General features: G+C 39.1%; 4 protein-coding genes across 4 annotated transcripts; all 4 read right to left on the bottom strand.

Annotated features, from left to right (window-relative positions):
- Window positions 1-69: 69 nt before the first annotated feature.
- On the bottom strand, window positions 70-1,712 carry LOC117622437 (F-box protein SKIP28). Its single transcript, XM_034353108.1, has 2 exons — window positions 998-1,712; window positions 70-847 (listed from the first exon to the last, which is right to left on the bottom strand). The coding sequence occupies exons 1-2, from the start codon at window positions 1,355-1,357 to the stop codon at window positions 239-241; spliced, it is 969 nt and encodes a 322-aa protein (XP_034208999.1). The 5' UTR covers window positions 1,358-1,712; the 3' UTR covers window positions 70-238.
- Window positions 1,678-3,528, bottom strand: LOC117622448 (dynein light chain 1, cytoplasmic). Its single transcript, XM_034353117.1, has 2 exons — window positions 2,915-3,528; window positions 1,678-2,052 (listed from the first exon to the last, which is right to left on the bottom strand). Exons 1-2 carry the CDS (start codon window positions 3,143-3,145, stop codon window positions 1,897-1,899), a joined length of 387 nt encoding a protein of 128 aa, XP_034209008.1. The 5' UTR covers window positions 3,146-3,528; the 3' UTR covers window positions 1,678-1,896.
- Window positions 3,529-5,331: 1,803 nt separating this feature from the next.
- LOC117614033 (protein PLANT CADMIUM RESISTANCE 2-like) lies at window positions 5,332-6,977 on the bottom strand. The gene is made up of 4 exons (XM_034342706.1): window positions 6,557-6,977; window positions 6,377-6,448; window positions 6,055-6,267; window positions 5,332-5,446 (listed from the first exon to the last, which is right to left on the bottom strand). Exons 1-4 carry the CDS (start codon window positions 6,813-6,815, stop codon window positions 5,355-5,357), a joined length of 636 nt encoding a protein of 211 aa, XP_034198597.1. The 5' UTR covers window positions 6,816-6,977; the 3' UTR covers window positions 5,332-5,354.
- A 1,333-nt stretch (window positions 6,978-8,310) lies between these two features.
- Window positions 8,311-11,872, bottom strand: LOC117638476 (endoglucanase 8). Its single transcript, XM_034373600.1, has 7 exons — window positions 11,612-11,872; window positions 11,091-11,498; window positions 10,910-11,002; window positions 10,601-10,762; window positions 9,405-9,516; window positions 9,129-9,292; window positions 8,311-8,823 (listed from the first exon to the last, which is right to left on the bottom strand). The coding sequence occupies exons 1-7, from the start codon at window positions 11,843-11,845 to the stop codon at window positions 8,500-8,502; spliced, it is 1,497 nt and encodes a 498-aa protein (XP_034229491.1). The 5' UTR covers window positions 11,846-11,872; the 3' UTR covers window positions 8,311-8,499.
- Between the last annotated feature and the right edge of the window lie 1,961 nt (window positions 11,873-13,833).

Genomic DNA, 13,833 nt, shown 5'->3' with positions numbered 1-13,833 from the left:
TTTCTATCCTGGCTGTTATTTCGCAGGTTTTGTGAGTTTTAGCTTCAATGAGGAAAATAAATCATCCAATTGTTCAATTAACAGTGCACAATCAAATTATTCAGTTATATAGTGCAAATCCATAATGAACTTCGCATAGCATGCTTGCTTTGCACGTTTAAACCATTCCTCGTGTGAAGATGTCCTACTATCAACTTGTATCTAAATAAAACAATTGGATCCTCATCATCAGTCAAGCTCAAGACCTCGTCCTCTGAATATTAAAATTTGCCCAACAAACATCACAGACGAAACCTGTTGAACCGGGAGGACAGGACCCGTTGTGGGCGTGTTGCTTACAATATGGCTTGTTGCAGAAGTCACATTTGGGGAGCTGAAGCCAGCAATCTGAACACAAGATATCTGCACACACAGCCTCTTCTACTTCTTCAGAGTCGTCCACGCATCCACCGCATTCTTGGCACCTTGGAATGCAAAAGTTGCATCCCCTGCAATCGCTCATTGACCTTCCTATCTTTCTTTTGCAGGTCCTTCTTGGACAGTCGAAAACCATCCTAACCTCGTCGCATTTCGGGCAAACTTCGACATCGATTGTAGCGTAACCTTTGTCATGTCTGAATGTTGGCACGTCCCCTTGCTCGTGGAATAGGAGAGGCCATGATCCTGACTGCTCTTGCTGTGACAGGTTCTTCTCAAGATAAGGCCGAAGTGTTTCGAGGTGTTCTTTGTTTATGTTGTAGATGCCGTTGATCATTAGGCTCTTTAAACCGTGATGATGTTCAGACAATGTCTTCACAGCTCCTATGACTCCCTCAGGTGTTAAGCCAGTGCATCCCGGTAGGTAGAGCTGAATCAAAAGCAAACACAAAATAGGGGACAAATAAATAAATAAATTTTTAATTTTCTCTCTTTTAAATCATAAAGTAATTCCTAACAATCGTATCTTATCCACATCTAATAATTAATTACATGAGAAATAATTAATCAACATCCATACCTTGTTGATAAGAGGATTTCGCTCTACAACCCTTTGAAGCCCATCATCTGTTATCTTCGCACAATCCATTAGAGCCAAAGTTGTCAACCTGCCATTCGCCTTGGATGTGATTTTCATCAAAATCTCATCGGACAGCCTCAAGTTCAATGGCGATTTGACCACGATATCTAGCCATGACAATACATCCTTGTTTACTGCGTCTCTCAGTGACGTGCAAACTCCGCTCATGGCAAGAAGCTCGAACAGAGGAAGGTAAGCTGAAATAAGGGACAAAGCCATGTGTGGTGGCCCTGCTTTTTTGTCCTGGGAGTTTCCAATAGCTTCATGTTCTTGCTGCCCCATAAACTGTGAAATCTCCATGGTTTCGGGTTTCAGCTGTCGCAGCAGTTTTTTTTTTTCTTCGAGAAATGAATCGAAAGGAGATTTCAAAGTTTGTACTGGGCTGAGAGAGAGAAGGAGATTACAAACTCTGGTTTCGTGATTGGGACTGATAAAGAAGAGTTTGTGCAAGTTGTAAGTCGGTAGAAAGAAAATATCTCAAACTTTTCTTTCTTTACACGCAAATAACACTGCACTGTCAAATGCTATGTTACATTTAATCAAAATTTTAACAGCATTCTAAGATATGGATACGTCAGATACCATGGCATGGCTTCACAAACGTTTCGCTGCAACAAATATTTAACTTGACGGAAAACGAGTCTTTGCAACTCATTAGAAGAAAATATCACTCATTTCTGCTTTGAATATAAAGCTCATGAGCGCAGCATGAAAAACTACAAGAGGGTACACTGATGTTCATAATTATTTTGAAGTCCATAATTTTACATATAAACTGACAGTGCACAATTATAAAAACGTCACGCCGACAAGCATAGAACTAAAATGGGTGGAAATTTTCAATGGTCCAAAGGCTCAACTGCTGTTTTGAAAAGAAGAATGTAAACCTTGTCGATCGAAAAATACAAGAACCCTCCAGTGGAATGTGTGACATACGAACCAAAGCTAGTTCCCACAATGCAGTGCCAAGCTGGACCATATGACGAGTCAAATTCCTGTCAAGTAATAAAGATACATTGTGAACTCTCTATATGTCAGAGCACGGTTAAAGAAGAAGAGTTACTCGTGAGAAATGTAGTAAATATATGTCAGAGCATTAGTCTTTGTGAATTTGATATCTTTGACGAACAAGGCAGCTAAAAATTGCATTTACACTGCAATGCTTGCTTGCACAACGTGAGCATATTCAGTTATCAATTTCAAAGCCAGAAAACGATGTGAAGCTACAATTTATCAAGAAGTTTGTCATAAACTGATGTTTGTGCGAGTCTGAGAGAGAGGAATTCAATTTTATTCAAGAAATTTTTCTGGTAGAAGAACAGAGAATGAGAACTGAAGTGTCAATCAGGCATAACCTAATCTGCTTGAGACTTACAAAGCTCAATTCAAGTCTCAGAGACAGAAAATGCCTGCTTATTTGATAACCCATAGTAAGCTGTGGACCAAGTCCTTTCATTTCTCTTTTTTTATCTTTTTCTTATAAACACTCAAAATCCTGAATAAAGATAAATCCCTTTGATTTTTTATCATTAAAAAACCCAGATGGATTAATAAAAGAAAACATAGCCAAAAATATATCAGAACCTATGCTGCAAACATTGAGATTGAAAATCCTCCATATACATATATTTATGGTTATGTGCTTGTGTTCGTGCATGTATCAAACCGAAACTGGACCATTTGTAGTTTACCTCATTTGATCTATACCCATTACTCAAAATACTTCAATTAACAATGTAAGCATGACCAAGTTCGAGTTTTTAACTCTGACACACACACTACAAAGTTACAAACAAAAAAGATCAAAACCCAGAAAGACAAAGACAAAGTATAATCTGATCGAGGCAAAGATGTGACCTTCTTAAGGGCAAGAGCGAGTCGTTTGCTGTCGAGTTTCCCCGGCATGGAGTCCAGGTGGTCCCTCGCAGAGCGAAAGGCGCGGTTTTGCAAAGGGGTGGGCATGTCAGAGGCCCTAACTCGGACATTGAGGAGGTCATGGTGGTCTTGTTGCTCTACAGACTTCTTCTTCTGTATTAAACTGCTGAGGAACTTGCTTCGCCTCTCTAGCTCCAACTCTGCTCCCTCCATTTGTCTGTGTCGATGATTCACTCTCTCATATCAGTCAAAAAAGCCTCTGTCTTGCTTGCTTTGAGTCAGTGGATGGCACTGCTTATGCAGTCCATATGTTTGGAAAAAGGTTTCTGAGAAGAAAGAAAAGGATATAATAGAGAGAAAGTGAAGAGAGAGGGAGCAGACAGAGGGGTCTCGATTTGCAATGTTCTCTTTGGGTTTGGGGAGATTTTGATATATTAATTTTGTTTGTGTTTTCTTTTGATGCATTGTTTGTTGCGTATGGACGGGGTCGTTGGACTAGGCGAAGAGGAGACTACTTTTCCATACTTCGATTACTTGAAAGCTAAAGACCAAAACAAACGGCCTTGCCGTAATGGCGCAAAGAATTTCTTTTGTTTTCTGTCGTTTAGAGAGAATTTCTGTATGACTCTCATCACCATGCTGTAATTTTCTCTTCTCGGAAGGAAAAAGAAAAAAACATTTCACCATAAAAATAAAAATAAAAATAATAATAATAACATTTTCTTTGGCACATTGGGTAAGAGATAATACCAAAATATAATTTGTGCTGAAGCTGAGCTGAAAGGGTGAATGGCGTTTTCAATGTTGGAAGTTGCAACAAAGCATCTAAAATAATTGTGATGTTTGTTTTTTACAAAGTGATATTTTAATTACTCTAATATACAGAAAGAGAGATTAAACTCGAGTGCAAAATGCGAAATTAGCCTACTCAATATCTGCCAACTATAATGTTTGTTTATATGTATCATTCGTGTAAATTCTGTTCTACTATTACAACTTTAATTGGTTGTACAAAATTAATAAGTAACTGGGCAGTCATCTGGAATAGGATTGAACCTTTTCCAGGAAAAACACGGTAATTGCGGGGAAAAGAAAGGGAAAAAAATAAGAATGATGATAGGGTCGATAGGGGCCCTCTGAAATAAATAATGTTTGAAAAGTTTTGTCAATGTTGACTGACTGGATTAAAGTCCAGAATGCGTGGATCCCACTTTATGGATTTCATCCCACCCAAGCTTCCAATTTTCCACGTAGATATACAAACTAACTGTCCAACCACACAAATAAAAAAGACATGGGAACACTGGATAACATAGTACATAGGGTTCGTCATCCGGTCGGGCCGGATCTAAATTTTTGGATTCGGATCAGATTTTGTCGGGCTTTTTCTCTCTTTGGGTCAAGCTGAGGTTTGAAAGGGATCGGTTCGAATTCGTTTGTAGAGTCTGGCTTAAGTGGACTTTTCAGGTCGGTCCAAACCAGGCCATTCACGGGCCGCCCATTAGGAGGTGATACGGTTTGATTTGGACCAATTTTTGCCTCAAATTAAAATTGAATTCAGTACTATTTATCCGATTTGGTTCGGTCCAGTTTTAATCGAAAATAAATAAATTCATCCGGTTCGAGTTAAATCGATTTCGATCTGGTTTCGATCCGGTTCGATTTTGAACCGAATTATTATTCTGTATTATTATTATTTCAAATTATTTTTTATACAAATTTTAACTAAAATTTTATTTTTTGAATTGGAACGGGAACGGGAACCGGTTAGAACCGGTTCGATTTGATTTTTTGAATTGGGTTTGACTTTTGGTCAACACGGTTTGGTTCAGTTGATCGGTACTTCGGTTTCGATGCCCACCCCTACTGCCCATTGCTTCTTCTTCTTCTTCTTCTTTTTTTTTTTTTTTTTGGGCTTATATTGCCTTGCCTTATTTCCATTTATTTAAGTTTACAATGTAAATAAGGAAGTACACCCCATTTAGATTCAATTAAAAAAAATACTATAAAATCAAACTCCCAACCAATCAAAATATGAAAATCCAATTTTAGTAGAATATATAGTTTATACCAATATTGATACCTCAATAAGTCTATGCATACTTTATACTAAAATTTCATAAAATCGACGAATGACTCACTAGTGTAGTGATTTGGAGTAATTGCTGAGAATACTAATTCATGACATTGAACTCCAAATCTATTTATTTATGTTTATTTACACGACAGAAAATTCAACCAATAAAACTAATTCATTACATCAAACATTCAACATTTCATGCATCTTTTATTATATATAAAATCATGACATTTAACTCCGAATAAACATTAATCCACTGAATATATATATATGGAAAAAAAAAAAAAAAAAAGGCTCGCGTTTTTTTCTTCTTTTCTTCCTTAAATCATGCTCTAGGAAGTTTCATTTATCGCGACTCATGCCTTGCTCCACCACCGGAGGCACAGGGGTCATTGCCACTTCCCGGTTCCTTTCCTCGATATTTCCATGCCACCCTATTCAATTAATTAATGACACACATCGTCAACATTGAGTCAATGCATTTTAAAGACCAAAACAAAGCCACACACACACACACACATATATATATATATATATATATATATATATATATATTCAATTGGAAAAAGGTCATTTGAACTTCTGGCTAAAACAAAAAGGAAATTTGCCCAAGGTTTGCCTTCTCCCGCTCTGGTGTACACCATCTTCGGGGTTGCGCGAGGGTGCAGAGTTGGGGGAGGATTTATACTTGTACCAGGAAAAAAATTGGAAAAAAAGGAGGAGGAAATTTGCTTCAAGAGGTTTTAAAAGGATACTTGCTTCGAAAAAAACTTTCTTCTTTTTTACTTCTTTCCTTTTAAAATATATATTAGAATAGAAAGAGAAAAAAAACAAAGTTTATGCAAACATGAAACAGATAGATGACTAATAGTCTAGTAATTAAGCACATGATTGTCCATGTTGTTTGGTGTGATGTTCCCTCCCTCAGATTCGTATTCAAGTTATCAGATTAGTATTAAATATAGAGTTTAACCATAATTAATTGTGGGATTGAATAGATTAGATTAGAAGAAGAAGAAGAATTGAGTATAGTAGTATGTACCGATGGCCATGTCGAAACCGCGGGATTGGAGGTGGCGATACTCTTGGCAGAGGGCGCAGCACTCGCAGAAGCAGTGAAGCAAGCAGTCGTTACAAGGGCTCTCCTCCAAGGCGTATTGCTGTCTCATTTTGGATCGATAGAAGCATGAGTAGAAGCAAGGGCAACCTGTCACGCACGTTATCAGCGTGTACAGCGCTCCACTTGCACCACATGCTGCCATGCCATTGCATTTCATCATAACACCAACAATTATATTAATTAATTCATTAAACAATCAAACAAATCAACAAACACAAGCTAAAAGGGTAATTAATCTACTTACACGTAGAACCCTTGTCCACAATCTCTGCAATTTGGCCAAAAGTGATGCATGGACACCAACATGTTATGCAACCTGCAGTTATTATTATTATTATCAATACAATCAAGCAAAGTAAATTACCCCTAAGACATCTCATCATATAAATAGATAAAAAGGATGCTTTGCTAAGCCTAAGCTTACAGTTTTTGGGATCGGAGAAGCAGTCACAGAGGCCAGAGGACCAAGGCACGGGAGCTCTAGGGCGGAGATGAGGAGGGACTTGGCCGTGGCTGTAAGGGTGGTGGCTGTGGGTGTCAGTGTCGGTGTCTTGATCATGACTGGTGCTAAAATAGGGCTCTGTGCTCGAGCTCACTGGGATCCCCGTGGGCGGCCCACCCTGATGATGCAGCTGCTCTGATGCGTACTTGTTGTAACCATTTGGGTTTGATGATGAGTACATGATGATGATGATGAGGAGGATGATCTGCAGATATTGAACAAGAGATTGAGAATGCCTTAAGGTATTTGGGAGAAGAGAGTGGTTTTTCTAGCTACCTTCCTACAATAATGTTGTCCTAATTGAGAAATAGATATGAAGGCCGGCCAGACTTTGAAAAAGCCAGCAATTAATTGTTGACAAATGTTAAACGTTGAACGGTATTGGTTCACGTTGGGCCCTTGCTCTCACTCATACGCCACCTTGACTTTGACTCAGTGGACTAAGTCTCCCCTCTGCCTGCCTTCGCGTGTGCTTCCTACACAATCATCCCCTCACAAATCTTATCTACTTCTCTTCTGTTCATGTATTTTCACCATTAATACTTGCGTATTTTCTGAGAAGTTTATTTCTGTATTTTATATGATCATTCATGACATGCAATATAACTATTAACGACATCAATATAAGAGGATGCGAAAGGACATGCAATATTCGAATCTATTAACGATACTGAATACTCGTAAGATTGACCCAAAAATGCCAGATCTCTTGTACACCCCAATCATCAAGGAGCAAGGAGCAAGGAGGAGGGGGTTGAAAACAATTGGGTGGTTTACCACACACCTCAACTCGGCTCTTGTACCAAAACGTTGGTCTAGTATAATAAATTAAGCATTCATAACGGGCCCAATACGCCATGTAAACATTTGTTTCCACTGCCCATGAGGAGCCCACTCAAGGCTCTATGCGCATTTATAAATCCAATTTGCATAGGCCTTTTGAGCTTCAGGAGTTTGATCCAATGGTCTTGCAACTAATGGGCCTATACATTCCCAGCCCAAAGTTAGGAGTGGGGAACAATTACTTGAGATCCTGTATTGGAATCCTTCTTTTTCAATATCGCTTGTATCAAAAAAAATTATAATTGTGAGTTGTTGCTGCACAATCATAACCAATTTCCCGATTGGTATAATTAATTATAAATTTATTTACTTTCAACCACTAAAATATTACAATATCACCTTACACATTATTTAGTGATCAAAATTTATGGTTTGTTTACTAATTAGGAATTAGAATTCTCATCAAAAATTGAATTCCACCTATAGAGGATTCATATGTTTACTTCATATTAAGGAATTAAAAAGTAAATGGGAATGTGGTATTCTAATTCCTAGATAATTAACCCATTAGAAATTCATCTTTATTACTCATATTCTCACACAATTTTCAAATTTTCAAATTTGCCATCTACTTTAACTCAACAATAAAGACATCTTAATAATTAGAACTAATTAGTACCACTCCTACCCCCAATAATATATAATTTAATAAACATCTTCAATAGGAATTCGGATTCTAACTCTCCTCAATCCATATTGTTTATTTGACAACTTCAATAAAAATCCAAAGTCTAATTATTCTCAATCTAACTCTTCATTAATTTAATTACTTCTAATTTAATTAGAAATTAATAAACATGCCATTAGACAAACTTATAGTCTGAAATGCAACATGACAAAAAAGCTGCTTTTTTTTTTTCCCCTTGGGTACAACTTTAAATGCAACTTTGTTGTTTCCTCATTGATTGGGTATTTCTTGGGAACAATTAGAATGTTTCAGACTAAATGGGGTAGGTAGATAGGGGTGGGTGACCTTAGCGCACCACTACAACATTCTCATTTACATTTGCTTGCTGCTCAAATCAATAGTGGGCTGAAAAATATGCAAGTAGGCCCACCAACGGCGCATTGATGTACGTTGTGGGCTCTGATTCTTGGAAGAAGGGCCTCGAGTCTGGAAACGCATCTGAGCTATTGGGACCCCCCACCACCGCTCCCACCAGCAAATTCGGGTTCGGATTTGGACTCAAGAAATATCGAGAGCCGGCTTTGCAACCAATGTGGGCCGGGTGGACGTGAACCGATGGCAGTGAGCTGCCCCGGTGGTGTATCCTCTGCGGGTAGCGTGCACCGTATCCAACCATGTACGACATCATCAATGGATTATCACCAAGTATGTAGTCCACCTGAAAATTGCATTGAGGAAAAGCCAAAACTTCAGTTACAATACTGTCCCCAAACTTGAATATAATTGCAGAAGCACCCTCGTTCACGTGGGTGCCCTCTGGATCAAGGGTCATTCAATGTGTGGACAATTTCATAGAATTCTTGTAGGTACAAATACATATGTAGGTGTATATATCATGATTATAATATATGGCGGAAAGTTAAGGTAGAGTCAGACAGGACAAGATCAAAATCTATCCGTTAACTTGTCTGATCTAGAGATGGTCCCTGATGGATATGTATATGTGTGGTTTTGATTAATTACCTGACGTTTAGCCAACTGTTTGAGGAAAGCAGGGGAGGCTGAAGTCTGGCCACAGGGCACGACTTTATTGGCATGGCTTAGATAGTTGGAATAAGCCAAAAGTAGGAATGAAAGTGAGGTTACATGCTGCATGTTACTGCCTCCAGGTTTGAAGATCAACCCACCTTTCAAAAACCAGATCAATTCGATTAGCAAGTAAAGTAAATCGGATGCTGGGTTTTTCTAACAATTATTACTTAAGCTTGTGATCTCGATTTTATTAATGAAGAAAAATACCTGGAGAATATTGGACTTGAGGATGAGAAAGTCCGGGCAATATGGAACATATAAACTCATCTGCATTTTGCTTGAAAGATTGGAAATAATCTGCTTTTCCCATCAGCACTTCCTGCCACATATTTTTACACAAACCAAAAGTAGATTTTAATTTCCTTCTCTGAGAGACTGAGAGACTGGAAAAACATAAGGTGGTATGCATAGTGGTTAACAAGATAAACATGTGAAAAGGATCACATTTTTTGAAATGTGAGACTGACTGGGTTTGAAGAAAAGTTGTTCGTAGAGAAATAATGGCTCAAAGGAGTATGGGAAGAACCATCTTCTCAGCCTTTAAGCACATGCATGCAGCAGTGACTCACTGATTGAGGGACCCACGAGTGTCCAAGATCTAAAGATGGAGGTGCAGACCTGGACGCCACCTGGCTCCTCACTGCTCTTTTCCTGATTGAAGGGACAACACAATGCCAAAAATCCATTGACTCTAAAGTCCTTTCTGCCCCTTTTGGATCATCCTTGTTTAAAATCTAAACGTTGCTAATGCAGTGGCATTTTGGACTATGAAGAAAAAGAAGAAAATTGGTTCCCCACCCCCGAAGGAAGGGAAAGCCTAATTGTAAGCTAACAGCGATCATGTGCAATAATCCACTTGATTCATGAACCTTTTCCAATAAATTTTCCTTTCACTGTTTTTTATATTTATCAAACATGTTTTAAGTTTTACCTTTACATAACTATTCCTAAGCATGTATTATTAATTTATTTCACGAACTAAGATGTACGGATCGCACATCTTTAACTTATTCAAGTTGATGAAAACCGTATGGCCATGGGGTCCACTGCACCACCAAAACCATGTTGTTGCACATACCCCATATTAGATAATGGATAATAATTTGCAGAAATTCATTCTATGTGATAGCTGAACTTTTATTTTTCTTTATTAATAGGGTTCTTCTACATTTAGACATAGTTCCAGAGCACGTGATTCGCAGAGCATACACCTATGTTTGCATTAAGGCCATAAATAAAGAAATGGCTGTTACATTCCATACAAGAGCATAAAGACAAAAAGAATAAAAACACTGATAGAGACAAACATACTTATTAAATAAGTTATTAATATAATGATTAAGCAGTAAGAAGAAGTTAATTAAGAAATTTATGTTAAGATTTGCTTTGCTTAACATAAGTACCTTGGAAATGAGGATGTTAATCCCAGCATGCTTGTTATCCCAACCAAACTCGTTAATAGTATCCCCTGCCCTCAACACCACCTCGTTCTTCACTATGTATTCTCGGTAAACGCGCCTCCTCGATGCCTTGTGCAACCACGCCGCTCCCCAAAGCAACTCGTCCTGCAATATTAAATCATTATATTAACGTAGCTTGCTAGCTGAGGGGCCAAGATTTTCGGCCTATAACCAAATCTAACGGCTGAAAATCAGTTTCAGTAACTCCGAAATGGAGAAATAGAAAAAATATTTTTTAAAAAAGTTGCTGACCTGGAAACCGTTCACGTCGCAGTAAAAAGGGCACACGGCAGAGCGCAGGCTGGCGCTGTACGCACCCCGGTGCCTGTCAGCAAACTCGAACACCTACAAACAGATATCGTCCATTTACTTTCACGGTTTTACTTTTACCTAAGGTTAGTGAATAAACAGAGAGTGAGTGACAGCGACGTACCCTAACGGCTCGATTGAGGAGCAATCTAGAGTAGGCGGGGTCACGTGACCTGAACACAATGGACGCCGCGGCAAGTGCTGCGGCCGTTTCACCTGCCACGTCAGATCCCGGATGGTTCTTATCGATCTTGTACACCGCGCGAGACGTGTCCATGTCCTCGGGCCTCTCCCAGCAGTTGTGGTCAGAGTACGGATCCCCGACCTGGACGAAAACGACGTCGGGCACCGCCGTCGCCTTGAGGAGATAGTCGGTGCCCCACTTCACGGCCCCAACCGTGTTCTTCAGCTCCGGGCCCATGGTTCGACCGAAGTCTATGACGCTCCAAGCAAGCAACGTCGTCGTGAAGGCCATCGGGAACCCGAACTTAATGTTGTCGCCGGCGTCGTAGTACCCGCCCGTTAAGTCCACCTGAAGTCAGCAAACGGAACGTCACAAAAGAAAAAATAAGCAAATTTAAACGCGGCGTTGTGAAAAGTGGGAGGAGTGTTAGGGAGGGGAAGAGTGTATGGAGTGGGAATTACTCCGGCGGTGGATCCGTCGTGCAATGCGGAGTCGCGGCGCCATTTCAATCGTTGATCTGGGGGGAGCTTTCCGGAGCGTTGGCCTTCGAAGAATAGGATGCTCTTGCGGAGGGCGTCATGGTAGTCGTGGCCGGCGCTGATTGGGTGCAGAAGAAGGGAAAGTAGGAGGAGGAAAGCGAGAGTCACGCGAAATGCGGAAACATTTCCCGGAAGGCAGAGGACGTTTGGCGCCATTTTTGTTGGTGGTGGGAGCAATTTAGAGCAACCGTCGTGGGTTCTTTATAACGAAAAGACGTCATTGGATTCCAGAGCATGGGCGAATGGGATAGGAACACGTGGATGGATATTACTGGGAGGTGCTCGGATACCAATGCAGGACTGGGTCACTTCGGGTTCTTTGACTTATTGGACCCGGCTTGGACCGAAGCGGTGTTGTAAATAATTTCATAGTTAATTTAGTAATAGAAACTGACATAGTAAACCTTCTTAAAAGAGAAAGAATCGACGGTGATGAAGTTGGGAAATTAATTATGATGGAGTTGCGTATGGTCTAGGGTGCGATGGATGGGTCACACGTGGAAGGAGTGAGGGGTGTTGGGCCCACAGTGATTTTGGGCATTTTACATTCCAATTTCCAATGGAGAGATAGATAGATAGGAAGCAGAAGTATAGAAGAAAGAAAGTGATGAAGGAGGATTGTGGATTTGAGTGGATTTGAGTGGGAGTGGCAGAAGGAGGGAATGATTCTGAAGCGTCAGATTACATCATAAGGTTGACTGTGTTTTGAGGCATGATCTCTCTTGTGATTTGCTTTTCGACATAAAAAATGTGTTTAAACTTCGGATGAAAATTTTCCAATGGGTTCCACCGTACGTTCGTAGATTATTTACATACGATATTTGTGGTCCTCCCACAAATGGATTTAAATCAGACCAAATTTGAATGGAATATTTTTCAAAGGGCAAGCTGAGGTGAGGTGAGCCTGCAAAATATTTTTCTGAAACTTGTCTTACAGCAGAAGAGTATCAAATAAAATCCAAAATAACGTAATTCCATACTTGCAGTTTGCGCTTATATATGGCCGGCTCAATTAAGAGGTATCGAGCACCTTTCTGAGTTGTATAGAGATATTTTTAATATAATTTAAAAGAAGAGGAATTCGAACTCGTGTATAAAATGAAAAACACATTTGCTTTAATGAATTGGGCTAAACCATAAATGCAGTTGTTTAAAAGCCTTTTGTGGTTGTCATATGATACATATTATAAACACAAATAAGCAATCAAAGCTTACCCAAGTAATGAGGAAGACAAATCAGTAAATTGATTCTCCATCAATTTTAATCAAATAATTGTGCATGTGACTTGTGATGAGTAGTTATGATATGATTAAGCTTTCGGAAAATCTATGTTAACAAAGAATTTTAATGTTGGGTTGAATCAAGGGCATCATGTGATTCATCATAACCATTTGCCCAATCTAAGGCTATAGACAATCCACCGAAAGGAAGGCATATAGAATTTGGTGCCTGCCTTCTTTTCTGTCAATCAATAATACGAATACGAATACGAAGAACCCTTTTTTCCCACTATATCGGAAAGTACAACAAATAAACCCTAAAACCCAAAATCAACTTACAAATTTTGAAATGAGATGGGCCTCTCTAAAGACTGAGGCTAAGTAAAGGATTCATTAATGTAGTGGTTTGGAGTAAATATTTTTTCTAAGAAAAGATCATGAGTTCGACTCCTAATATTTGTATAGTGTGTTTGAGTTTAGTATATTATTATCTCTCTTAATAGGAAAGCTTCTTAAAAACAAACAAAAAACTGAAGCTAATGGATCCAATTGAACCCGGCCTAGTTAAATTGTGTCAACAACTTGCAATGGGCCTCTCTCTATGGGGTTCATATGAAAAGGCCACCTAAATTAACACATAAGAAAAGGCCAAAATTCAATGAGTCTCAAAATACAGAGAAAACGGACCTATTAGTTGAACTACAGTCCAAGCCCAACCCATTCAAACAAAATTCACATAAAAAGTGCGAACTCTTGTAAGCCCACAGTAAAAAATAAATTGGTATTTGTTTGAACAGAACAGTCATTTCACTTGTCAATAGGCATCGTTTGACCACAATTACGTACTGAGATTACGGAGCGATGATTCTTCAATAAGTATTGAAGTTAAGAATTAGTTATATACTTATTAATATATTTAATAA

Source organism: Prunus dulcis, chromosome 1, assembly GCF_902201215.1.
Source record: "Prunus dulcis chromosome 1, ALMONDv2, whole genome shotgun sequence".
Classification (NCBI taxonomy): Eukaryota; Viridiplantae; Streptophyta; class Magnoliopsida; order Rosales; family Rosaceae; genus Prunus; species Prunus dulcis.
Note: the sequence above shows the minus strand (reverse complement) of the source record. Positions and strands in the feature narration are given on the sequence as shown.